This window comes from Epinephelus fuscoguttatus, linkage group LG24, assembly GCF_011397635.1.
Source record: "Epinephelus fuscoguttatus linkage group LG24, E.fuscoguttatus.final_Chr_v1".
In the NCBI taxonomy this organism is placed as follows: Eukaryota; Metazoa; Chordata; class Actinopteri; order Perciformes; family Serranidae; genus Epinephelus; species Epinephelus fuscoguttatus.
In genome coordinates, this window is record NC_064775.1 from 11,789,913 (window position 1) to 11,816,089 (window position 26,177).

At 42.8% G+C, this 26,177-nt stretch overlaps 1 protein-coding gene across 1 annotated transcript in view; it reads left to right on the forward strand.

The window, feature by feature from the left end:
* mgat5 (alpha-1,6-mannosylglycoprotein 6-beta-N-acetylglucosaminyltransferase) overlaps window positions 1–26,177 on the forward strand; it is an 87,395-nt gene that overhangs the window by 13,747 nt on the left and 47,471 nt on the right. The window contains exons 3-6 of the mRNA XM_049569764.1: window positions 3,448–3,612; window positions 17,993–18,069; window positions 19,838–19,927; window positions 24,675–24,746. Of these exons, the coding sequence (XP_049425721.1) occupies window positions 3,448–3,612; window positions 17,993–18,069; window positions 19,838–19,927; window positions 24,675–24,746 (404 nt within the window). The remainder of the gene's footprint in view (window positions 1–3,447; window positions 3,613–17,992; window positions 18,070–19,837; window positions 19,928–24,674; window positions 24,747–26,177) is intronic.

Here is a 26,177-nt window from a genome sequence, read left to right on the forward strand (position 1 = left end):
TTGCAGAATCAGAGTTTCCTCCTTTGATACCCATAAATGACCCATCAAATCTTAATGCATTTAAATTTAATATTGTGTCTCCTGAAAGCCCATTTGTCAAGTCAACTTAATTTTATTTATATAGCCCAATATCACAAATCACAAATTTGCCTCAAGGGGCCCTACAATCTGTGCAACATGAGACACCCTCTGTCCTTGGCTGATTGTACCTGTTGAAAAGCAGAGGCAGAAGTCAATGTGTTAGAGCAGCTGGCAGTCTGCCTGCTCATACACAGCCATGAGATGAGACTTTTTGATGGTGCTTAATATAGTATGTCTCAAGCTAATGTCTTTCAGTGTCTTCATGTAAGACATTCTGTTGCCACCATATTTCCAGTACTTCCTGTCAAAACTCTTAATCAACCTTGTGATATATTATTATTATGGGTTCAAGTAGGTTTTCCATGGGTCAATTTTACGAACATTCTGATTCATCCACCTACTAGGGCTGCAACTTAATATTTTCATTTTCGATGAATCTATCATTTATATTCTTGATAAATTTATTAGTTGTTCCGACTATAAAATGTCAGAAAATGGTAAAAAATGTTGATTAATTTTTTCCAGAGCCCAAGATTACATCTCCAAATGTCTTGTTTTGTCCACAACCCAAAGATATTCAGTAAATACTGTAGAGGAGCAAAGAAACCCCAGAAAATATTCACATTGCAAAAGCTGGTATCAGAAGTTTGACTTTTATTGTTCATTGATTATAAAATTAGTGGGGGATCAGTTTCATAGTTGACAGCCAATTGATTAATTGTTGAAGCTTTGTCAGGTAAAATGCAGTTTTATCTTCTTTATTAAACAGTATCGCTGAAAACACAGCAGATAGCAGCAAAGTGCAGCTCGCCGTAATAATTTTGTACATGTCGGATAGAAAGCAATTCACACAGGACTCTGTTTATCAATTGGCTGAGGGTATTCTTTGGCTGCAATTGGCCGCAGATTCAAATGACTGCAGCTTTGCGTAGACATTGCGTGGAAGCTTGCTGCAAGCAGCGATTCGCCACTGCTTGGTGTTTTCTGTGTTTCCATTGCTGATTGATCTGCTGATTATTCTCTTGGTTAATCAATTAGTCGTTTGCTCTTAAAAGGAGAAGGGAAGAATCTTCCTATAGGTCTGTAGTCCAACAGAGAGCAGCACTAGATTCCAGGAGTCGCCCATCAGTGCTAGGTTTGCATCGAAAACATGTCTCTCTACCTGAAACCTGTCTCAAGGCGCTGTCATACCATCTTCCTCCACCATTGTAAAGTCAGACGTGACAAGGATATGATCTTTCCTTTCCCAGCCTTCCTGAAACCGGAGCGAGCAGCCGGGTGTGACAATCCACCTGACACCATGTCTCGTTACTGCACAGTTCAGCAGCTATTGTGGATTTCCTTTGTGGGGCGGACACATATCACAGGTGTAGTCTCTGCCCTCGGCCTCCTCCGTCGTGCCAATACGAGAATTCAAGAGAATGAAGCTGCCCACAGCGAAGGTTGAGAGTGGTGTAAGCTCATATTGCGGGTCTAATCCTGTCCGTCCTCTCTGGGGTGGAAGGTCACATTGTTTGCTCCTTCTGCTCTTTGTTATATTACGCTGACAAGAAATGGAGGCCACTGACGGGCTGGGTTGAAGCGGATGACAAACAATAGGATTCCCTGATGAATGCTTTGGGCTTATGTTCCTGTGGGCTGATTGAAAAATCTCAGGTCATTGTGCATCTAGATTATTATCTTATATGACACCGTTATTAAACGCAAAGTGAAATTCAGTGTGTTTGCCGCTCCAGGATTTGTTTTGCAACTGCATCACCTTGCTAAGAAATATTGAGACAGGCAGAAATGTGTCCCTAGGTATGCTATTACTCATCTGGTTACCTGGCAGCAGTATTAGTGTACAGAAGGACAAGTAGAAGCATTATTCACAGTGCCGTGGATGCTTTTCTAACACACTGGCTAATGAAGGTCTCACATTTAATTATTGTAAAACGGAGAGTTTATCCTACAGAGATATACAGATGTTTTTTTTGTTTTTTTTTTTACACACAATGTGCATGCTTTTTTACGCTCTTATTTACATCCACACTACTGCTCCTGATTGTAAATGAAAGCGTAAAAATGAGTAAAGCCAATTATTGTTTGCATAATTTTGTCTTTCCTATCGTAAATCATGTTGACATTGGCTACGGGCTAAGATATTAAATAGGTCTGGAGACTCTCTGATGTAAAGCCTGGAGTCAGTGGGCACAGGCCTGTGTTTGTGCCAGAGGTAAACAGAGGGGGGCATTAACTCTGGGCTCACCCCTTTTTTTCTAATTATGTTCAGCCCAATCGCTTGGCAAGGCCTCCGCTCCAAAGCTTTCCGTTTGGTTTCTTCCCGGGTCTCACTGCGCTGCTCTCTGTGCATCTGCTCCTCCCAGCGCACAGCTCGTCCAAATCAGACAAACGCTCCGGCGTTTCTCTTCACACGAATCAGGCTGGTGTGCTCTGCCAGGCCTCGTTGTGCCCTTGCCAATCTCTCTGACGTGATGAAAACTGGCGTGTCAAATGCATCACGGTGAGGGAAAATGTGGCGCTTGTATGTGATAGACAAGCTGCAATTATCATCAGCTCAGGAAAGCACGCTTGATGTACTCTGGATTGCTTCTATACTCTTATAAACCTATGCATTGATGATATAATATACTACGAGTTTGATAATTATGACAGCTCTTTGCTGCAGACAGATAATGAGTTGTTATACTGTATGTAGTAGTTAGAGCAGCTGAAAACAACTTAACATTTCTCTGCAAATGTCATTGCAATTGCTGCCGGCTATTGTATCGAACAAATCCCACAAGAAATGAGGCAAAAGAAAAAAGCCATGCCTTAGCATTTTGAATGTATGCCCTCTCTGTCTCATTACTGGTCAGCATCCCTCCTGCCCGTTCTACCATTAGCTGTGTCCTGTGCAGATAAATGCTCATGGCCACAGAAATGCAAAGACCCAAATTAAACAGCAAGGTCACTCGCAAAGTCACGGCAGCTTCGGTTTTACATTTAAATGAGCCTCAAGCTGATGGCCTGAAATCCAAAGACTTGTTGTAGTGGGAGATGAAATGTCTACACTATAGCTGACTATGGGCAGGCACGTATTCACTGTTGGTATTGAAAGATTTGGAAACTTTCTCTTGCTGAGTTTATCACAGATAGACCCTGAGCTGGGAGAAGCCAGAGGCCAGTTAGAAGTGGCAATGAGATCATTTTTACAGCCCCATTGATTTTTTTTTCTTCTTCTGAATTTCATGCTGAATTTGGGTCAGATATTTGATTCTGACTCCACAGTGCACTTGACAGATTTTACTTACTCCAGTTTTTGTGGGGAATCAAAAAAATAAATCACAATCACCGTGCTAATCTGATTCACATTCTTACACTCAGATTTGAAGAAGACCCTGGCAGTGCTGCTGGATAACATCATGCTGAGGCTTGGCAAGCTAGAGTCCAAGGTGGAAAACATCTACAACGGCACGGGGGGCAACCTGACCAACGGCACCAGCACTGCAACACCCAGCGGCACAAACTCAGAGAAAGTAAACGTGGCAGGTATGTGTTCAGTTTTATGTTTTGTTTTTGAATCATCTGGAGTGTTTGTGTGCATGTTGTAGGGAGGTGGTGAGGAAGGAAAGCTGGAAGGATTTGTCTTAAGGCTGGATTTGTACACATCTTCAATAAAGGCTCTCTTCCCAAAGGATTGGAGCTCTAAGAGAAAACTCTCCAGACTCATCCTCTCCGAATAAGTTGGCTTCAGAAAGTAATTATTCGCATGAACTGTGACTCATGTAAGGGTGAGTTTCTTTTTCCAGAGAGCCCCTGTTGTTCAGGGTGTGAATGCACAGTAAAAATACAGTAGCTGTGGCCAAATTTAAGAAACGAGGATAAGCTGATTCTGGCTGTTTTCTATGACCCGTGTTTCATTTCAAAAAAATTCCATAGTGCATAACATTCCCGAGGCATACAAGCAGCTAAACTCTGCCAGTGTTGCACAGTGCACACCAGGCACTTTTATAGGACCAGACCGCATCCTTGGACATAATTCAAATAAGGCCTCCATTCACGCTGCATGACCCTTTTATTAGTTTTCATTGATTTTCCTGCCAGCTTTCAGATGATGAATTCAGCCCAGTTGAGAGAGCGAGGTGTTGGTTTTTCAGGGATCCTGGGACTTGCTCTGAGTTGTTTGCGCAGCAATAAACAGTAGGAATGTGGAATCTGTTCTCAGAGGCAATGTATGTAGAATTGTATCAGTCTGATTGTTAAAAGTCACATTTGAATGGATCTAATCCTAATGACAGCTACTGCACTGCCATCTCTTATCAGATGTTGACAGTGCCTCGTTAACTTTCTCTTTCAAGACGTTGAGGCAGTAAGTTACGCAAATTATCAGACATGAGCATCATATGAAAGTGATCATTATCAGGACATTTGACGTCAGAACTAGCACTCTGTCGTGATGAGTCAGAATGAAAATCTGTTGCCCTTGTTCCTGTGTTTAATCTTTTTCCTATTAACAACAAACCACCAATGTCACAATCTTTCGAAGTATCTGCAACACCTATAGTGTAGAGTCTTTCTTGTTTCATACGGGCGATGCTGTAACAGTCATGTGGTCTGGTTTACTTTCTCTTTGGATCCTGAAAGTGCTCGTCTCTTCTCCTGACATAAATGTTTGAGATAAATTAGCTTCTAAATGTGAACTGAATATGTTTGTGTTTTGGACTGTTTGTCAGACAAAACAAGATATCTGAAGATGTCCCTTTGGACTGTAGCCCTTTTCCCACTGGACAAAAAACCCCCACTAACAGCCATTCTGTTAGTTATTTAGTCTCTCTTTCAAACTTGACAAACCTTAACATTTTCACTGGCCTCCATGTTGCTCTCTGTTGTTTACCAACCTGTTTTCTGGAGCCTTCATGACATTGAACTTGACAAACCAGTACAACAACCAGCATTGGTCTTCTGGCATGGGAAAGAATGCTATTGCCTGGTATTATTATGATGAGAAAAGCAATGTATTACCATGTATCACCACCCCTAGCCATGACCTCATGTTGCGGTTATCCTCACAGCCCTATTGTAAGATAAGGTTTTATGAGAGTACATAATTAAACAACAGAACAATTGAGTAGTTGAGACTCTTAAGCCCCTTTCCCACTGTACAAAAAGAACGCATGCACCTGCTAACATCTGGCTTTTGTATTTAATGGCAAGGTTACAATCGGCAATCCTGGGACAAGTGACTGCAGTATTTACAGGTATTCATTCGCTCCAGCTCTGATTGGCTGTGATCATCAGTGATAGAAATACCCAAGGGATGCGCTTATTTGTTGGTGTGATGCAGTGATGGGCTGAGAGTTTGGGAGAGAGATGAAACAAGTGCGAATTAGAAGAAAGAAGTAGCCAGAGGAAATGTTTCTACTGTTTACTCACCCTGTTTTCCGCCCAGTCTGTAATGTTGAACGTGACGCACCAGGATATGACAAAAACCAAAACAGAAAGGCATACTCGTCTACTGGCAATGGGAGTCAATCAGCTATTTTTAATGGGTTTTCCTGCGTTTAAACAATCTTCATACACGTGCTAATTTTGGCAGGAAAAGGGCTTTGTAGTATGAAGTCCTTCTAGAAATGACAGTGACTTTGGCAGTCTAGCTGCCTGGCTCCTCAGGCAGCGTGTGTGCAGGAGCTGGTTTTCTGTCTGGTTTCAATCCGGCCATTGTAGACACTAGAGATGAGACACTAATCTCACACTATTGTCGGGGCAGTCTTGACTTGAGCCTCTGTGCTGCGGAGCGATACTACCTGGACCTGTGACACATGTCAATATAACTGCAGTGCCCTGTTCACTTAAAACTTCCAGCAGTACCCTTGAGAGACAACATTTGGATCCTGAATGCAGGTCAAGCTGACAAAGCGGCAACTACATCTCTCTTGGCAACGAACTAAAGGGCCCAACACTCCAGAGTCTCCATTGGAGCATGTCTCCTGTCTTGGAGTGGGTGGCAGGCAGTGCCACTGCCAACTCCTCTAGTGCTCCTCCCTGACTGGAAGGCAATTACAGAGATAAGAATCTGGACAGTGAGGGGAACACGCCTGGCTTTCAGAGAGGCCTCTATCAAGATGGAGCTGAGTAGCAGCCCTGGGACTGCACTGTTTCCACCTCGATTGTATAAATTTTCTTAGCCAAGGACTCTGGCATGCTCAGGACCAAACCTGGGTCTTTTCAGTATTCACAGTTTATTCCTGGCTTTTATTTTTTCTGGCTTTTTAAACAGATTTTTGGGAAATTTGGCAAGAAAATTTAAATCAATGCACATTTCCATCTGCTGCTTTTTTTTTTTTAAACTCAACATCAGTTCCACTTTTTCAACGCACAAATTGAAATTTTGCATTTGAAACAGTTTAATGGAAATGCACTTTCTGTAGGGTAGAATAGTGACGTCTGGAGGTTAACACCATCACACCTGCACTGCACAGCTGTTATGAAACATGTACTTGTCTTTCAAAAGAATTCTGAAACTTTCAGATATGTTTCCACCGGATGAACAGCTACGATTCAGGAAGTGCTAGTTAAATTCGAGGCCTTCCAAAGTTAATGAAAACATGCAAATGCGATAACGTTGATGAATATTGCAGTAACATTATACTTGTTATAAACGGATATTAAAGCACTCAGTACTTTGGTCTTGAAGGACTGCAGTTTGAGCCCTGGTTAATTCACGTGAATACTTGTTAAATCAGACATGTTTTTTTACAGAAACCCACAAATACATGAAAAACCTTCCATTTATGCAAAAAGAAATCATATTATCCGCACTGTTAGGGGAACCATGCTAGCTCTCTGAAATCCCACATTGCACAAACATGGTTGAGGCTATTTTGAAAGGAAAAAATTAACAAATGCCCCAAATGTTTAGGGACTCATCGCAAAGCCTCTGATGATTTACTTACGGTGCTGAAAGTACATTTTGCAAAACTACAAAAGTTGTAGATCATGCATTGAATATCCTCAGATTGTAGCCTGTAGATTCAGGAAGTCCACAACAAAGAACAACTTTCCCTCTGCTACTTTACTGCTGCTGTTGTGACCTAACAGCTGTGCACAGACTGTGGGACAAAGCTTCTTTCTTGCGATTGTCATCTCACAAAAATGCGGCCTGCTCTCATTGCTTTACAGTCACGCTCTATTGTGTGTGCTGTAAAAACTGCATTGGCACTTTGAGATAATAAAAGGTGTGAACATTTCACGTTTTTATTTGCTGTGATGAACGCTCTGTCCATGTGCAGGAATAGCTTCGGCTTTTTGTGCTGTTGCATTTCGCCAAGGACAACAGGCACAGAAGCCCCTTATAGGCTCAAAACATGTCGATCTGGCCTTGTTGCTGCTTCGCAGGAGGCAGATGGGACTGGTTCCAATAGCCGTCTGTGATGCCTTGTCTTGCCATGTCTCGCTGATGTGGCTAATCAACCTCCCCAGCAGTGTTTCATCCATGGCGTGGAAATGTAATCTCCTCCTACACACACAAACAGCCAGGCGTAGAGACAGATGTAATGAAGGGTCAGTTGCTTACTCTCCTCGTTGTCCATTTTGTCCTCTCTACGATCTATTTTTAAGTTATCCATGTCTCTTACAGCTCAGCCACACTGTTAGTGGCGTGACGTGTCTTTGTGGCACAGTTCTCTTTTTTTGGTAAACAGAAACCGGTGCTTTCACAGCTTTGGGCATCTTCACTGCTTTGTCTCTTTCAGCCATCGATCAGCTTGCATCTCTGTTTGCCATTCACAGTGAATCATGAGATCCAAGGTCTCAATGTCAACAAAGGAAAAGGACAAGGACAGGGTTTCTGTTGGGGATTACACGTGTCCTGGTTACATCATGATTGTATCGCTCCCAGCACTTTATTTTAAACATTCAGCTGATGTCCTTACAGCATCCAACTTAAAGGGGGGCGAGAAGGTCGATTTCAGCGCCACACTCAAGGATTCTTTTTCTGTAAAACCTGAAAAATTGAAACTATGAACAATCACCATTTTAATACAGAAAGCATCTTGTGGGACTCCTAGAGCAGGAGATGTGGTCTCTGTTATGTTCAGGAAGGCCTGTTTTCTTCTTCGGTGTACAGATCAATACTAATAAAGTACACACAAACCCACTCAGTGCAAATAAGTTGCTGAGAGATGCTGTCCGCTCCCACACACTTTCAAACACTTGCATGAATCCTGACACTCATCACCGTACAGTTAAAATTCCACAGCAGCATAATTGAATGCAGAAATCAAGTGTTTTAGCAATGCTGATTTATACATTGTGTTGCTTTATTTTCACCTTTGTTGGTGTTTTTGTACTGCAGGTTGTAGCAACAAACTACTGGAAAAAGAAAAAGCACTGTGACGCAGTGAGTTAAAATCTGCAGTGATGCAGAAAATCTCACGTCTTGTTTGAGGCACAGTCAAAGATGAGCCTGTAATGAGAGTGAGCAGAACTGAATCTTGATGCCTTTTGATGTAGAGATCTTGAGAGGAAGTGTATTTCTGCTCCATAGCCTCGACATCTTGTGCTCACCTGCCTGTTTGAGAGCTTGACGTGACTCAGTAGAGAGCCTCTCCAGACCAACAAGCACAGACAGGCTCCCCCACTGTCACTGTTAAAGCATGTGTGCATGTTTTCATGTGCGTATGGAATCCATCGCAGTAAAGCACGTGTGAAAGTGTATCTTGTTCTGTGCTACTGCAGGTCTTGAGAGATCCCTCCTCTGTGGAGCGCATGAGATCTTCTTATAGCAGTGTTGTAAACAAGCAGCAAGAAACTGCAGACAGCTTTGCTTTCATTAAGTTTTCTGCCTGGCACTGCATAGAGCCTGGGAATTCTTCCTGCGGCGGTGTTGACAGGGATCGTGGGATCGTCGCACAGTTAGCTTGAAGTATGTGAGACACTCTTATCTTTCACATGTTAATGCTTAGATCACTCTCATTATATCACAACTGCTGAAGGCAAAATGTAGAGAACATTCCTTCAAATGTTGGCAGGGGAACTTTAATACATACAGCATGTTTTCATGTGTTCCTTGGCGTATGAAATACAGATTGTCAGCATTGATACTGCAGTGTTGTCCACTGGAACAAAGGGTTAGAGCGAGCTGCATAACAAGAATGAAATTAAAGCTTTTTGCTAATCATCTGTAAATCAATTTGAATCAGGCCTACTCCAGGAAAATGTATATCCATACACCAGGGCCCCTCACCCCCACATCCACTCATTCCCTCTCTCTCCCCACTGGCAGGCTCATCCCTCTTGAGGTTGTGGCTGATTGAGGAGGCAGGGGTGGGATGGGAGGAACATCTGGGGCTAACACACCATTGGCTGAGACACGTGCACCCCATTTTTTCACAAACTCTGTCTGTCTTTTGTTTTGCCTCCCTCCACAGTTCAATTGAATGACTGTTTTGCAGGGACGCCACTGGTCATGGAATTTGAGAAATGTAATTTTGGGGTCTGTTTCAGACATGGAAAGTAAGGGTTTTACATTAGAGCTATGGTGGGAGGACCAGAATATGAATCCATAGTATTATCAAAGCAAAGAAATAAGAGTATGTGATATTCTTTTCCCCCAGTGCATTATTTCTCATTTTATTCTTTGTCTCCCTTCGCTCTCTCTTTGCTCTCTGCATACTGTATGACTCTGCTTCTCTTTGTATGCCACACTCCATCTCCCTCTGCATCCTCTTTCCTTCATTGTCTCCTCTTCCTCCTTGCCAGCATTGTTGTTGTGCTGGTTAAAGCCACAGCCCAGGCCCTCACGGAATATAATCTCCATTGCCTCCTTCTACCAAATATCAACCCTTGCCCCAGGCGTTTTTGTTTGAAACCACATGCACACGCACTCACACATGGGCAAAGAACATACACAAACATCCTCCAGCTGCGTCTTACATTCATTTAGCTAATTTTTCTTGAGGCAGGAGTAGCAGGATCTAAATCCTGCAATAGAGCAGCAGATGCAGGCACACTTGAACTGAAAGCAGAGATGCATTTGCACACAGTGAGTGACAAGTGTATAATCTCACACACTTGTTCGGATATGTTATAAGCTCATAAATGCATTCCCACTTTATAGGGAGCTAAAAACTGATTGTGAGTAATTGTTTTGGTTTTGCATTATACTGCTCCGTGGCTCTCAAGCTGCTTCTCTAATGACAACACACCACTACGGTGCCTTTGAGTTACACTAAAGCACTCGTTTACAGGAAATGCACATGTATGATAGGTGACTGAATTTTTTCTTATTTTAAGCCTTTCAAAGGAAATGGAACATTTCTATGAAACCTGTTTGTAGCTGTTTTTGGTTTAGAGACAGTATTGACAGTTCTTGGTTTCGTTTAAAGTCCCCCTCATCACAACAACAGCACACTCGAGCGTGTCCCACAGCCAAAAGCTGCACATTTCCACCATTTGTCCGAATCAAGAGCGGAACATTAGTCATAGCTCCGCAATGACGAGAGCTAATCAAGGTTTTCTGGCTGCCTCGTGTCCTTGTGCCGCTCTTGGTGCAAAATCTGAATCTTCTCGTGGATATTTTCGGAGAGAACAGTGGGCCGATCAGATTGCCCGAGCACAAAAGAGGGATTGATTACAGCCAGACGCTGTGCTCTTTGCAGCAGAGGAGGGGAGAGAGAGAGGAAACTCGATGTGGGCTGGAGAGCAGGGGTTTACATGGGGGAAATTTGCGATTTTTGCCTCGAGGACTTTCTGTGGAACACTTGTGTGGACCAGAGACAGTGCAAGACATGTGTTTTGATCAGCTCCAAACACGTGCCCCTCACACTGGGAAGCACCTGCGGTGTGTGTTACCCCGTTGTGTGCCTTCAGGTGGCAGGGCCGAGACGAGCGCTTTAGTTTCGTCTGACGTGTACATTGAAACCTTACCACACACACTCATGTAGTGTAAGAGGAACATTTGAGCTGTGTATTGTTTGTTGATGAGAGGCAGAGTTTACATCTGACCACACGTCCTTTTATCTCCTGTCCTTGTCAGATATAATTACATGCAATTTCCTCTTCTCTACATGAGCTGTTTTCATGTTCTTCTCCTCTACTCCCCTCAGATGATGTGATAACAGTGACAAGGAAGTTATCGAGAATTAGATTTATAGGGCATGGGACCCAAAACAAAACAGTTAATCTGTATAAAGACGTCTTAATAGTTGGTCAGCCAGCCGCCTTTGGGAGTTAAGGTCCAGTACGTAGGATTAAGGGGCATATATCAGTGAAAATGGAATATGTTCATCTTGAACGTTGAAAAGAGACACCTTGTAGCTCCATAATTTGCGCGAGAAACATCATATTTTTAAGTTGTCTTCACTGTCAAAGTAATGTGATAGCTGCCTGTACGTCCACAGGTGCACTGCAAACAGGAAGTGCTAATAGCTAATTCTGTATACTTTTAATGGAGCCATGTAAACAAACAAAATGTAAACAAATGTAGGCTAAAAAGGGCTCAAGTTGCAGCCCATGGCATAACTCACTGTACTTCCTGTTTACATCCCCCCTGTAGTTATGAAATATTACAAACAGATTCTAATCGAGATGGCCTGTCTTTTCCTTTCTGCCTTGCCAGCAGGAACAAATTTAATTTGAACTGTTTTTATTAGTTAGTTTGTTCCTTATGCAACAAAAAAGCACCAAAATGTCAGTGTGGAAAATAATACTGGATGTGGAAAGTACGTGAACTGAGTCATAACAGCTTTGTGATAACAGTTATGCCAGTGTTGGACTCTGTGAGGCAAAGTAGAAGTTGCTTTGTGATCCAGACTTAACTTGTCTCCACCTGCGCAGCTGTTGATGCTCTGTAGCCGAGAGGACGCTGCCCATCAGCCAGCCTGCCTACTGTCTAATTGATGAGCTGCTGCAGAGATTCACGCATACAAACTCACACACTGATACCTCTGCGTCTTCTCGCAAAGTGCATCTAAAATTAGTGTTTCTAAGCCAGTGGATCAGAGGACACAGAGATGAGGGAAGCTGCACTTTTCACCCCTTTTTATTTATGTTTTTTAAGCCTTCAGCTCCACAGAATCGCCATGGTGACACACCATTTACTCTCAGTGACGTTGGTTCATTGCTGAGGTGTTTTTCTGAAGAAGACTGTGTTGTTGAGAACTTGTAGCGTAATTGTCACAAAACTCCCGTAATCCTGCTTTTGTATGCCAATAAATTTCACACTTATTTGGTATCCGCTGACCAAACAGTGTCATTAAAGCCGGGCTTTGGCAGATCTCCTGTTGTTTGAGGGAAGGTTTTTGGTTTAGTGTGCCTGAGAATGAAATCAATGGGAGCAAGAGAGATGGGAAAAATAGAGCGGGAGAAGTACACAAGAGAAAGAATAACATAAACCAGATGTCCTCAATCCAATTCTGGAGTTGTCAAATTTCACATTACCTCATGGACTTGGACATACACACTTAGGGAGGGAGAGGGGGAAAAAACCTTGTGTGTTAAGTGTGTCTTATTGTGCAGGGATGATACTATATTTAAAGGCTATCAGATGGCCAATACTGTGTGCTAGGAACTGGCTAATGGTGACCTCAGTGCTGTGAGAGACTCTTTGAATGATCTCATCTGTTTTCTGCCTCTGGTTCTCAGTACAGCACATTTAAGATCACTTCCTAATGCGTCTTTTGGCTCATTATTTTTACTTTTATATGCCTCTATTTTATATCATTTTACCTTGTGGTGGTGTCGTGTTTTTTTTCTGTTACAAATTAACCTCATGCGTGCTTATGTTTGATTGTCAGAGTGTGTTGTGAACTGTCAGAATACTATTTGAAGAAAGTTTGACATTTTAGCACCATGTTCTGTTTTTCTTCCTCTGCCTTGGTTTCTTTGTTCTTGTGTTTGTGGGACAGAGGTGTGGTTTGGTGCTTGGCTTACTGCCTTGCATCATCGCTTCAGTGCATCAGTCACACCTCTTGTCAGCTTATTCAATGTCACACTGTATGTCTGACAGCAAATATAGAGATGCTTATGTCTGCTTGTGAATTTTCCTGGTCAGTAAAGGCTCTGCTAATGCTCCATGACGCTCTGCCAGGGTGTGTTACCTCAGCCACGTCTCCCTCAGCTTTAATTCGTAGCAGCTAGTTACTGGACTTTGTCTTCAGTGAGTGGATATGAAGTAAAAAAGGCAGGTGAAGGGTTTGGCTGGATTGATTTGCATCCATGTTGCAGTGAAGGTGAAACTACGAGTAACCGTCTCCCTTTGAAAAAGCACCACCTCTGCTGCGTTTGATTATAAAGGGAGCTATATTTAGCATCTCCTTGGCAGCAGCTTCTTCTGCTTGATTAAAGCAAGGAGAAGATTTGCCTGGTGGCTTTGGCGCTCGCCGGCTGACTGGCTGAATGACAGAATGAATGACAGGCTGCCTGGTTGGTTGTTTGGTGGACTGACTGGATGACTGGGCGTCTGAGGGATGAGATAGCGGTAACTCACTTTGTGCTTGTGGCTCCTGCATGCTGCACAAGACAGCCACTTTACCAAACAGCAGATCACAAGTCAGGTATCTTAAGGCGACAGTAGTGGAAATGGAGGACACAAAGGACAAGAAGACTGCAATTAAATAAAAGAAAGGATCTGACAGTGGAAGCACTAGACAAGGGTACATGTATGATACGTACTTAAAATGTCTCTCTGATCCAAGTTGATACTTGTATTTACCTAAATGTTGATTAAATATATATCTGACACCTTGAACTAGCAGGTGGTTTAAAGAAACACTTCACCCCCCAAATGACCATTTGTATTTCAGTTAGGCACCCCGTGATACATTGAATTTAAGAATTCAATTTATGATATAGTTTTGCTGTTGTTGACCGTGGCATGTGAAACCAGTTTCCTCACAAATTCTGCATAATAGGGGGTGCGTATAAATAAGTGATAAACAAAGCTTTATTTGGTGTGAAGTATTGCTTTAATGCCAGCGCTGGCTAAAAGTGGCTAAAACATGCTTCTTTTCCTGCTCCACAATATGTTTAATCCCTCTGTTTGTTGCCGGACTCCTGCAGCCATTGGGAACAATAAGAAGCCTTTACTGTGCTCATCTTGTGACTGGCTGCATCAGGAATGGCTGACTGGCCTCCCACCTCTTTCCTCTTTAAACCACATGGAATTAAAATCACATTAATCAGCAGGAGTGTTGGGTACGCTACTTATGAAGTAATAGTGATTGTTATTAGTTGGCTTGCTGAGAGCATAAATACAGACTACTTTTCCATTGTAACTCTAAACCTAGCAGTGGGGTCCACCTAGGACTGAGGGTAATAACAAATATACAAACTGTACACAGTAATAGAAACCAAACAATGTTGATGTCCAGTGTACTTTTCATGTTTTTGTTTGATAAAAATCAGGCAGGAGTACTTCCACTCTTAATGTCACTTTGTCATTTCCTCTTTCTTACAGATGGGAATGATCATATATTGACTTTGATTAACAGACATAATGATTTTACCTTGAACACTTATCATAATACACAGCATATGACAGTGTTTGAGCCAGCATAGCTGTTGAGTGTAGTGGTATCTATTGTTCTCAAAATTATTCACTATGAAATGCAACTATTTAGACAGTGTTATGTTGCTATGTGTTCACACCTGACAATTAAAGGTAAACATATCGGATATCCTGTAAACTGATCCTGTTAACAGCTCTGTGTCTCCTCTGTTCATTGTTTACCAACAAAAAAACTGTTGCAAAACGACCCAGAGAGGCTGTAGAGATGGGGCATTTATGTTGTAAGGGGGTCATTCTCACAATGACGCAGGTACAACCAGGGGCGAAAATCCCATTTCATAGTTTGGGGAATAATTCCGGGGGGGAGGGCAAGGGAAAAAAGTTGTAGCCTGTCTTTTATACAGCATCTTTTACCGCAATTTGACGCTTTAATATTCTCTCTATCTCTCCAACAGGCAGAGTGAATGTCTATACTAACTAAACTAAAACTAAAACTAAACATTTCCTGCAGTTAAACTGGTAAACTGGTTTATAAACAGTGTGCTGTGAGATCTGCCGCTGCGCACCTCAAAACCGTGCGTAATACTCGCGCGTAATGACTGCTCGTCGTCTGCACGTCTTTGATGTTTGTCTCACTGACAGGAGGAGAGCCTACAGACAGGTACCCATATGAGCCACTCCGCCACAACCGTGCGTAATAGTTGCGCGTAATGACCGCTCCTTGTCAGCTAGACTGCATATCATTCATGTTTGTCTCACTGACAGGTGGAGAGCCTACAGACAGGTACCCATTGCTCCGTCAATGACTGCTCTTGTCCTGTCCTCTCCCTCTTCTTTCTCTCCTGTCCTCTCTATCACTAAACTCAGAGCTTAATCATTAGCTTTTAGCTTAGCAGCACTCGTAATTGAGTAGGCTTTTGAACAATACAGGAGAAATGTTGCAGAGTTGATATTATCAGCCTGGGCCTGGGGCTTGTTGTAACAGTAAATGGGATGTGTTGTAACATGTGTAGCCTAAGTTAAACTGTGTCTGTGTGAGTGAACATCTTACCCTGCGATACGCGATGTGGGCAGTGGTTCCAGCCACACGCTGCTACTGCTACCAAGCAGCCCCGCCCGTTGGAAAGAGTGTGGGATATACCACTACTAGGAATGGGAGGGGGGGACTAAATCTTTTAAGATTTAAATAGCACATTATTGCGCGATTATAATGAGCACTGCTTACATTGTGCTTTCAATAAATACTACTGCATTGTTCAAAAATTATTAATTGTGTCTCAAATGATTCTAGGGGGGTTCAGCTTTACTGAAGGGGGAGTCATGTCCCCCCTGTCCCCCCCGGGATTTCCGCCCCTGGGTACAACCACACATCCCCTGTTCTCTCTCCCTTGATGGTGACTGAAGCAGTGGATGGAAACTTGTGTTGGTGGCGATGTTTTCAGTTGTAGCACTCTGTGACATGTCATCACCTCTCTTTTATCTCTAATTCTTCCTGATACACAGCGCTGACAGAGCGAGTGCCAGTGAAATGTTTTCCACACTAATCTAGGCGAGATAGAGCAGCACAGGAAGATGGAGAGGGGGAAAAAAGTTTACCAGTAGAATATCTGTGTACCGCAGCAGCTTGTCAGTGCAAATAAACTGAATCTACGATGAACACAATGTAGGAGCCTCTGCTCCACCCTTCACCCCCACCCACCCTGACAGAAGATTGACCCAGCTCTGGAGCCACTGATTAACTTCATACACACAAACCTCTATGAACACACATCCTCTGACTAAAACACCACCCACAAACTCATAACATCAGTCTGGTGTTTGCGCCTAAGCTTTTATCTATTCACCGCACAGCCTACCATAATGCATTATTTATATTCTGGCTATAAAGGTCAGTGGCGATGACGTTAACGTCTCTGAATGGGGATCTCAAAAAGGTGATTATATGAAAGGGAAGCCTGCGTGCAAGCCATGAATGTTAATCCTACGGTGATATTGGCTTCTTGGGATATTGAAAGCAATGCAGGAAAAATGCAGAGTGACTCCCTCCCCCACTGCGGTTGTATTCATTTGTTTATTGCAGAAAGCAAACCGATCAGAAGAAAAATGTCTTAAATGCTTCTTGATGCATTTTTACATCACTGTGGCCTCAACTGGCCCGAGCACTCCGCTCTTTGTGGTTTCCATTATGATGGTGTTCAGATTGCAAAGCCAAAGGTGATCCTGTTGGCTGACAGTCATCCCTGACCACAGTGTAATGGGCAGTCTCCAGCTGTCATTCCAGGATGCAACTGGCCTGACGTGCTGAGATTGTACCACAGGCTGGGATAATGTCAACATGCTAACATGTATAATGTTTATCATAAATCTCTGATCAGTAATTTAGCATGACTTGCTATTAGCACTAACCACAAGATGCAGCTGAGGGTGATGGGTAAATGTAGCCTGGAACCTTTCAGTTCATTTTTGATTTCCTGAGGGCATTATCAAGCAATTGGTTGGATTTACAACCAATCAGAGCAACGAAACATGACATGCAACCAATCAGAGCAATGAAATGTGACCTACAACCAATCAGAGCAACGAAACGTGACTTGCAACCAATTAGAGCATTGAAATGTGACAAATTTCAAAAGAAATTGGACTCATTTTTGTCTTTTTGATTTTGGAACCCGTAACTTATTAGCCTTTAGATGAACTTTCCCTTCTGGCACATCCTCACCTGTCTCACCGCATAGCCATGCTGGTTGTCACCTAGGCTGCATATTGGGTTTCTTCCCCTATCCAGTTTCATGTGTTTGCGTGTCTCGTTGTCATTTACAAGGTGAAGTACATGAGGAAGTTGTCCAATCACAACCAAGAGATAGAACATGTTGAGTCATCGAGCAAAGGAACTGCTTTCAAATGCCATGTCATCTGTCTGCCCGGCTATCTGTCTGTCTGTCGAGCTGGATGGGAAATTGACACCACAGACCAGACAAATGACCCTATATCTTTGCCAGGGGATGGCAGTTTTTGCTGTTTATGTACAAGCTGCTTTGGCAGGCAGCCACTCTGTATGTTTAGAGGTCTCTTTCAATTCAAAAGAGAGATAGTGAGCTTGGATGATACTGAAAAAGCAGGTGAAATTTTCTTTCCCCCAATCAATCAGACATGGCTGATCAGTCAAAACAAGGTTTTGGTTTTCAGCTCTTCATATCACAGCTCCATTACTCCCTGTAATATTTAAAATTTATTTGCAGTATTACGAATTGGGTTTTAAGAGTTATAACTTCAATTAGATAACCAGGAAAGCTTCATGTGTTTCTAAAGTGTTACAGTTTGTATTTGCATTGTCTTCAGTGTGAGGATCATCCATCCTGTTAAAGTTACAGACAGTCGACTGACTTGACCTTATCGATTTTCTCTCTTTCTGTCTTTCTCCAGACCTCCTGAATGGAGCCCAGGAGAAGTGCGAGCTGCCGCCTTTGGAGGGTTTCCCTCACTGCGAGGGCAAGATCAAGGTGAGTCACACACACAAACACCCATAAAGACAGCCTCTCCACCTCACTCCATGTGTCTGTTTTTATATCTGTGAATAGGTCATTTTGAAATAAATAAAAATCAGAAAAAGGTGGCGAGAAAAAGAGCACCGCCTACAGAAAGTCAAACTATATAAACAGAGAAGATGGCATCACACGCCCACACTTGGTTGACTGACAAAATCTCTTCTTTGAAGAGCAGAGCAAAAACGGCGCAAGTATAAACAATCATCTAATTTTATGACCACCATAACGGTCCATGTGTGGGGAATACTAAACTTCAGACAGGTTTAATTTCACTTTTAGGGGCAGTCGGGCCCTAGAAAGCCCACACACTGACACAGGTGCATAGACACACACAGACACACACACACACACACACACACACACACACACACAGATGTATGCACGATTTCAATCCAGTGTCTCTGTTTTTCTGTGTGTGTGTGCTGGTCTCCCTGGAGCTGATAGGGCCCTATCATACACACCATCTGCTCAGCCAGTCCCAATCCTCCACTGATACTGTCAGCATTTCCAACTGGGCGCCAGGCGATGCCAAAGCCTGCTCTACACACACATACACACTGTACACAAGCCTGTTATTTTTCCAGAAAGGCATCAAAATTCACTAAACTGTTTTTCCACAGCAGTTTTACTATCAGTACACAGTTAGTAACATCTGACAAATCCATGTTCTCACTTTATAGAGCTCTTAGGTTGCCGTTTAAACAAATATAGTACAATCTTCATGCCTTCGCCATCCAAGCGACTCTGATCCAAGCCCATCTGCCAGGTCTCCCCTCTGTGAACAGCTTTGAAAACTCGATTTTATATCTCCCCTTGTGCTGCTCCCTTAGGTTACTGTAAGTCAGCATGCATGATGTACTCTAGCCTACGAACTAAGGAGGGTAGCTGTCAGTCCACATCTTAGCTCAACAGCCCCTCCACTTCACATGTATCTTTGCATGTCATTCAGTGCCACAAAAATCTGCTTGCTAGGGATCTAATCAGAAGAGAGGGCATGGAGGAATATTTGTCCAAACACTGCTGCTCCTGCTCTCCTGCCCTTTACTTTTTACTGTTCTTCTTTTTTGGAAGATTTACTGAAGATGCATGTTCTTCCGTCTGAGTCAAGAATACCATTTTCACATTGATTTATTTCCACACATTCACACATGAGAGCTTCCCCAGAACAACCTTCCTCTCTTCCTGTTGGCCGCTGAGCAGTTCCACTGGATGACTTGCACATGTATCTGATGAAAGGGAAATATTCTCCCTTTATTTTCAAACCCCAGATTTTTCCATTTGATTCCAGGGATTGAAGCCAGTGACTTTTAAGTTGCAACCCTGCAGCTTCTCTAACCTCCAAGCCACAAAAACAGCCTGGACTATATCCACGAGGGTGGTGAAAGCTAGATAGGCAGCTCCTGCTATAGATTTTGCCACTGTGCATTATGCATTCTCTCAGCATCACAACCTGCCCACACAGCACAGTTGCTGGTAAACTGCAACATCAACTGGACTTTTTTTTTGTATCCATCCAAAGAGCTCCATTACTAGGATGGAAAAAGCTCTAAATGACAGTTTGAAGTTACTTAACAGCTGCTGATAAAATACATTTGGCTGCTATAAACTCACAGTGGGCTCATATATTTTACAGATATTAAAGTTTGAGTGAGTGGAGGGGGTGATTTGGGTGAGAATGCATGTGGGGCCCAGATTTAATCTTCCCTTCTTTCCTCTTCCTCAGTGGATGAGAGAGATGTGGCGCTCAGACTCCTGCTACGGCAACTATGGCGTGGATGGATCCACCTGCTCCTTTTTCATCTACCTCAGCGAGGTATGTGTGCATGTATATGTGTTAATTATAAATGTGTGTTTGAGTTTATGAGGGAATTGCAAGTGTATTTGTGCCCAAAAAAGGCTGAATTAATACAACAACTAAAACGCAATAAATGGCTCCACTAAGCTGGGAAAAGTTTGACTGATCGCAGCAATTAATATGCCTATCTTACATGGAACAAAATCAGCATGGACTAAGCTACATTGTGATATGGACTTCTAATGGTTTATTTGTTGATGTTGACAGAAGGGTTTTAAATATTTTAAGGGAGGATTAGTAAAAGGAGATGCAGTCACTAATCAAGTTTCCATTTAAATGTAATGCAAATTGTAACTGAATTTCCACAAAATCCTGGAAAATGCAAATTAATGCACGAATGCAAACAGTTGAAAAATAACAGTTTTTAACGGAAAAACAGAAAAATGTTCCCTGCATGAAATTTATCTGCTAAACTCACAGGTATACTATGCAGGAATTGTCGGTTACTGTTTGGAAACAGTATCACCAGAAGTGAAAGCCAACCCCAGCTTTGTCTATTTGGCGTTTTGCTTCGTTATATTTGCATTTTTTTGGCGCCATGTCCGCTATTTTTTCTTTCTTCCTCTTGTGCTGCTTATTGTCTGGCACTTGGTCACTTCCTTCTTATAAAGTCTCAACCACAAGTGCACACTGTGCCCTGGAATGTTGCGACTACAGTAACATAAGAAGAAAGTACCGTCAAAGAGCAGGGTAAGCACATTTCTAGTTATAACTGATTATTGTGAGGAATTGCTTTTGAATGAGTCTCTAAGAAATGAGTCACAAAGAAAATCTTACATAGTTTATCTTTTGAAGGATGAGACAGGCAATATTCTACATTTTCATTATTGTCAATAAAACCCATGACAAGAACAAAAACAGCAGTGTGTTACTCTGTCTCACAATACCGGTCGGGGGTCTTTAAAGATAGGTCTCAAATATATGGTTCATTTTTGAATAAAGGCTTTTTAATTTCCTGAATCAGCTGGCAATTGTTTTTTTTGCAAATGTCACTCAAACAGGAGGAAATAGTGCAGTGGTGGGGAGTATTTACATACTGCCATATACAAATTACAGTGATGATATCAGGTTTTGATACATTTGCAAGTTAGTAGGACACAGTCACTGTTGGTTTTGGCCTTTAATGTAAAATGTAGCCTTAAACTTAAGTGTAAAATGTATCTACTAACCTTCATGAATGCCATATCAATGGAACTATACTGGGGACATTTGCATTGAACATTTCAATAATTTAGCTCCTGCTTCTGTCATAGTAACTTCCAGTGAGTACAGGAGTTGAGTAATTGCTGGGATTGCTGCAGCATACAGTACTGGCACAGACAACCCAGAAAAATGGAAGGTTCAAAGCCCTGACAACACTCCCGTCACCTGAGAACGATCATATAAGAATGAAGCGCTAAAAATAAGAGCAAAGGAGAGAGGTAGAGGGGATTTCATTTTTAATGAGAGCAAATTAGAGTGTGTTGAATAGGACAGTGTGGGAGAACGAGGAGATGATTCAGTGGGGAGGGAGGGTTCTTCTCAGCCTCCAAAAGGAAGACGGGGAATGACTTTGCTCCCCTGCCTTCGTCTCTACATATCCTTGGCAAACAGGAAAAAGCAGCCGGACCAGCATGGAGGAGTTGTACATTATTGACGAGCACTAACATATAGAAGCTTGTGTTCCTTCAAGGGACACTTTGAGGCTTTTAATATTGCATGATTTATCTTTGCCAGACTAGTCAACATGGCCAGAATCCATTTCTGGTGGTGAACGTCATTCATTCTAATGGGAGTCTGTCAGATAATGATTTGTTTTTACACTTTGCAACACCATGTGAAGACAAAACATGTGCTCATGAGATGCTGTTTTTCAAAAATGTTTTACACTCTTTAAACATTCTTATTCTCTGATCCAGAAAACTGCTCTGCTTCCCATAAGAACTGATTTATTATTTGAAAGATCCTTCATAGATCAAAGCCATGATTACCATTCTGTTTGATTTAGATTGTTAAAAGTGTCTCTTCCAGTTCTCCACTGGAAAGCCTGATTTTCATCAAGTGCTGATTCAAGTGATGATCAAGTTTTTCCTCGTCCAATTGTGTGATGTTTTGTTTATAGAAAGTAAGATTTCAGTCATGGCTTAAGCTCTGGAGAGGTCAGAAGCCTGTTATGAATATTGCATATGAGCTGAAAGCATTGCAATGAACTAAGAAGGCACACAGACAGCCTGGCCTGCTCTGTATAGAAGTTAGATGGACAACAGCACAATCCATTAGGGGGGGAGAAGCCTTTTCTTTCTCGCCTTCTGCTCACGTCCGTCCACTGTTTTTAGATACTTTACGGGGTTCAAACATTTCCTATGAAGAGCTGCAAAGATTCGAAATGTCTCTGTGTTTCCATCCTGCTAATCTCCCAGCACTCAGCCTCCTGGTCATGTGATCTCATGGTTGCCATGACAATTTGCATGTATTTCCATTTAGAATCTTGCTGCTCTCCATCCACAGCGGCTCGCCTTTTTTGAACACACACAGACGCTCAAACACACACCCTTTGCCACATGTAATTCATACTTGTCGACCACCACATTAACCTTGCAAAGAGGAAAATCGGAAAGGGCAACATATGATGATGGATGTCAGCCGCAGAAGGTCAGGGCTCAACTAGCATGATGTGTGTGTGTGTGTGTGTGTGTGTGTGTGTGTGTGTGTGTGTGTGTGTGTTGTGGTGTGAGAAGGAGTATAAACACACCTACCATGTCTCTTGCTGCTGAAACACTACTGCTCCATATTCCTGTCTGCAGTCCAAAAGCGATCATGCCTGATACAAGAAGAAGGAAATGCCGAGACAGAGAAGTAGTTCTAAGAAGTTGCACCTTTTGTTTTGTGTGGACATTTATAACTCACCCTTTGTTTGCTTGGAGAGGTCCACGAGAGATATTTACTTTACTTTCTTCAGCTGCTAAACGGTCAAAGGAAATCACATCAGGGAAAAGCAGGTGTAACATCTGCAGCACTGTTTTATCAGACACACACACACACACACACACACACACACACACACACACAGGGACTGAGCCTGTAGCCGAGTCAGTACAGTGAGAAAGCTGTGACACTGTTGAGGCTACGTAGTTGCTGAGGCCTACATTGTTACCGAACAGTCTGTCTTTAAGATCAGGTCTAAAAAACCAAATCTTATTTGCCTGTAGTCTGAACGCAGCCTGAGTAGCTCTCTGTTCAGCACAACAACAGGAACTAAACAGCAGTAGTGTGACAGTAACACTCACAATCCTTTAGTTTCCTTTCACAGCAATAATATAGGTGCTGATATTTTATCTCTCATTCAACCACTGATTTCTTTGTTGTGCTGTAACTAATATTTTCCGTACACAATGCCTTCATTTTGTGACATGAATACACTATTACAGTTTCAAAGGTGTTTTGTCTTCAGCCCATAATCCAAGGTCAGCAGCAGAAAACAGTTTATTTTGTGCTCCGTTTCTCTCCAGACATGTGCAGCACACGTCAAAACAGCCTGGAATCAGATCTAATTTACCCCCTTTTGATGCAAATCAGATGAATTGTTGCTCAGTGACATCTCTAGTCTTAAAAAATACCCTGCTAAATTGAAAAACATCATTAACACAATTATTTGTGCCCGCCAGGTGCAATGGAGAAGCAAAAGCAAGAGGGAATGGTTTTGCATGTGGTGGCCACAGATGGTTGCTCTCTCCTTATCCTCTGACTGATTCTTCTCCAGTTTTGTGTTCTTGTCACTACTGGTAGAATGAGGCGGTTCCTGCAGCCCAATATGGTTGCACAGGTAGTCCTGCTCTTCCATGGATGGCACATCCATATATGTGGTCACAGGATGGTTTGCTGTGTCTCCCAGCACTCTCTCAGCCCAGCACCATGCAGCTCAATTGGCATTCACCAGACAACATTAGAATTGTCAGGTCAGCCATTAGTGCCCTGTTCTCTTCACAGACGGGAGCAGGATCACACTCAGCATATGTGACAGACATGAAAGAGTCTGGAGATGGTGAACGTTATGCTGCCTGTAACATCATCCAGCATGACCGGTTTGGCAGTGGGTCAGTGATGGTCTGGGGAGGCAGATCCTTGGAGGGTCGCGCAGACATTTATTTAATAGTCAACGGTATCCTGACTCAGAGTGATTGTCAGCCCTTAAGCTTGTGCAGTGGGCCCTGGGTTCCTCCTGGTGCAGGACAATGCCCAGCCTCATGTGGCCAGAGTGTGTAGGCAGTTCCTGGATGATGAAGGCATTGATGCCATTGACTGGCCCTGTCATTCCCCTGACCTCAATCTAATTGAGCACCTTGGGGACGTTATGTATCGGTGCATCTCACGCTAGTTCTGGGAGGAGATCCCCCAGGTTACCATCTGCCAACACATCAGGAGCATGCCCAGATGTTGTCGGGAGTGCGTACAGGCATGCAGCAGCCATACACACTGCTGAGTAACATGATGAGTTGCTATGATAAAGTCATACAAGTTGGATCAGCCTGTGATTTCATTTATTTACTTTGATTTTCGTCATGATTTTTGGATCCAGCCCTCAGTGTTTTCATGATTTTATAATGTTATATAATGTACATCTTTGTTCATCAAGATCTGATGTGTAAATAAAGTGTTCCTGTAATTTTTTGAGCAGTGTATTTGTTTCCAATAAACTGAAACCTTTTTTTTTGTTTTGTTTTGTCAGGTCGAGAACTGGTGCCCACGCCTGCCCTGGAGGACAAAGAACCTGAATGACGAAATAGACAGGAGGGGACAGGTGAGAAACACATCATGCAGCTCCTGTCAGCTGTAAACTAATAATACAAAGGACGACTATCTCAGCTGCTCTTCGAGCATGAGCACTCATCTTAAGATGTTGCCTGTAGCGAGACAGCCAACAGTCTCGCCGCACTATTACACTATAAGTTCACCTGGCACCCCGACGAGAGAAAATGGTTATCTGGATGTGTTTGAGTGTCAGATTACATTTTAAGTGTAACAGTTGTGGTCCAAGTGGCTTGAATGTATTAATTCCAAAGAGGCTTGTATGTGTGTGTGAGGCAACTCCAGACTTTGTGACAGCAAGTTTTTCCATTAGCATAAATTTTTAAACTGAGTCCTTCTCGACGTTAAGTCCCACTCCATCATCCTGACACCACAGAGGAGAGTGACACTCAAAGCCGTTTAATGGGATGTTTAATTTTAAGAAACACTCACACTAATATGGGTTTTTAGTACGTATTTGTTTAAAATGTACCAAAATGGCAGTAAAGTGAGTGAGGTAATTCCCCCTGCAGTGTCTGCGATCATAGTTTAAAACAAGGCAGTAAATGAACGAGCAGGCTGAGGCTGATCCACAGTGTCAACATGCCTCGAAAGCATAAAAGAGCAGAGCAGTTCTCGTAGACCAAAGCCGGAGTGACGGGACCTTGGGACAAATCTGGAATAATGATCTTCTATCCCTGCCAATGCACCAGCTCACTCAAATCCCACTTAGAGCGCCTCTCCGGGCCGTCGGGCTCGTGTGCAGCCCACAGTATCAGCGCTCCTCGCAAACACACCCCCTTCCCTCTGCTGCGGGTGAATCAATATTAAGCACTCTTCATCCCCTCTCTGGATGCATCAACAGCTCTGAGCCCTCTGTGGTGGGGAGATGCCATTTGACAGGCTTTGGAGATTTTAATTCAGGCCCAGATTTTAATAGGTTCAGTCTGTGGAAGTGATTTCCTGTCGTGATGAGGGATGCTAATGCCCTGCAACAGCCTTGTTTCAGCCACCTTAGCAGCTGGTAATGGCACTGTGGTTTCTGCCTCTTTCACTCTGTCTTCCTCTGACCAGCTCTGTCTCATTCACACCTTCTCTTTCTTCCTCTTAGGCTGTTCTTTGAGATTCCATATCTGGAAAAGCACAAATGAAAAGTGTTGATGTATTCAGATGAGTTAAATTACAGTGTAATGTGATTCAGCATATTCTGGGGATGTGGCTGACAGTTGCCTCGGTTTCATTTCCTTATTTTGTGTGACATCACCGTGATGTCTTGTTAGTCACCATTCTTGGAACACAGAATGGGCAGGGTGCAACACATAGATGATTACAGCTTCACTGGTTTTCCTTGACAGCTTCCTTCAATAAATAAACTTATAGACGTAATGTGCATTAATGGCTCCTGCTGTTTCTGATTTTAAAAAAGTCCTCGTGTTTCCTCTCT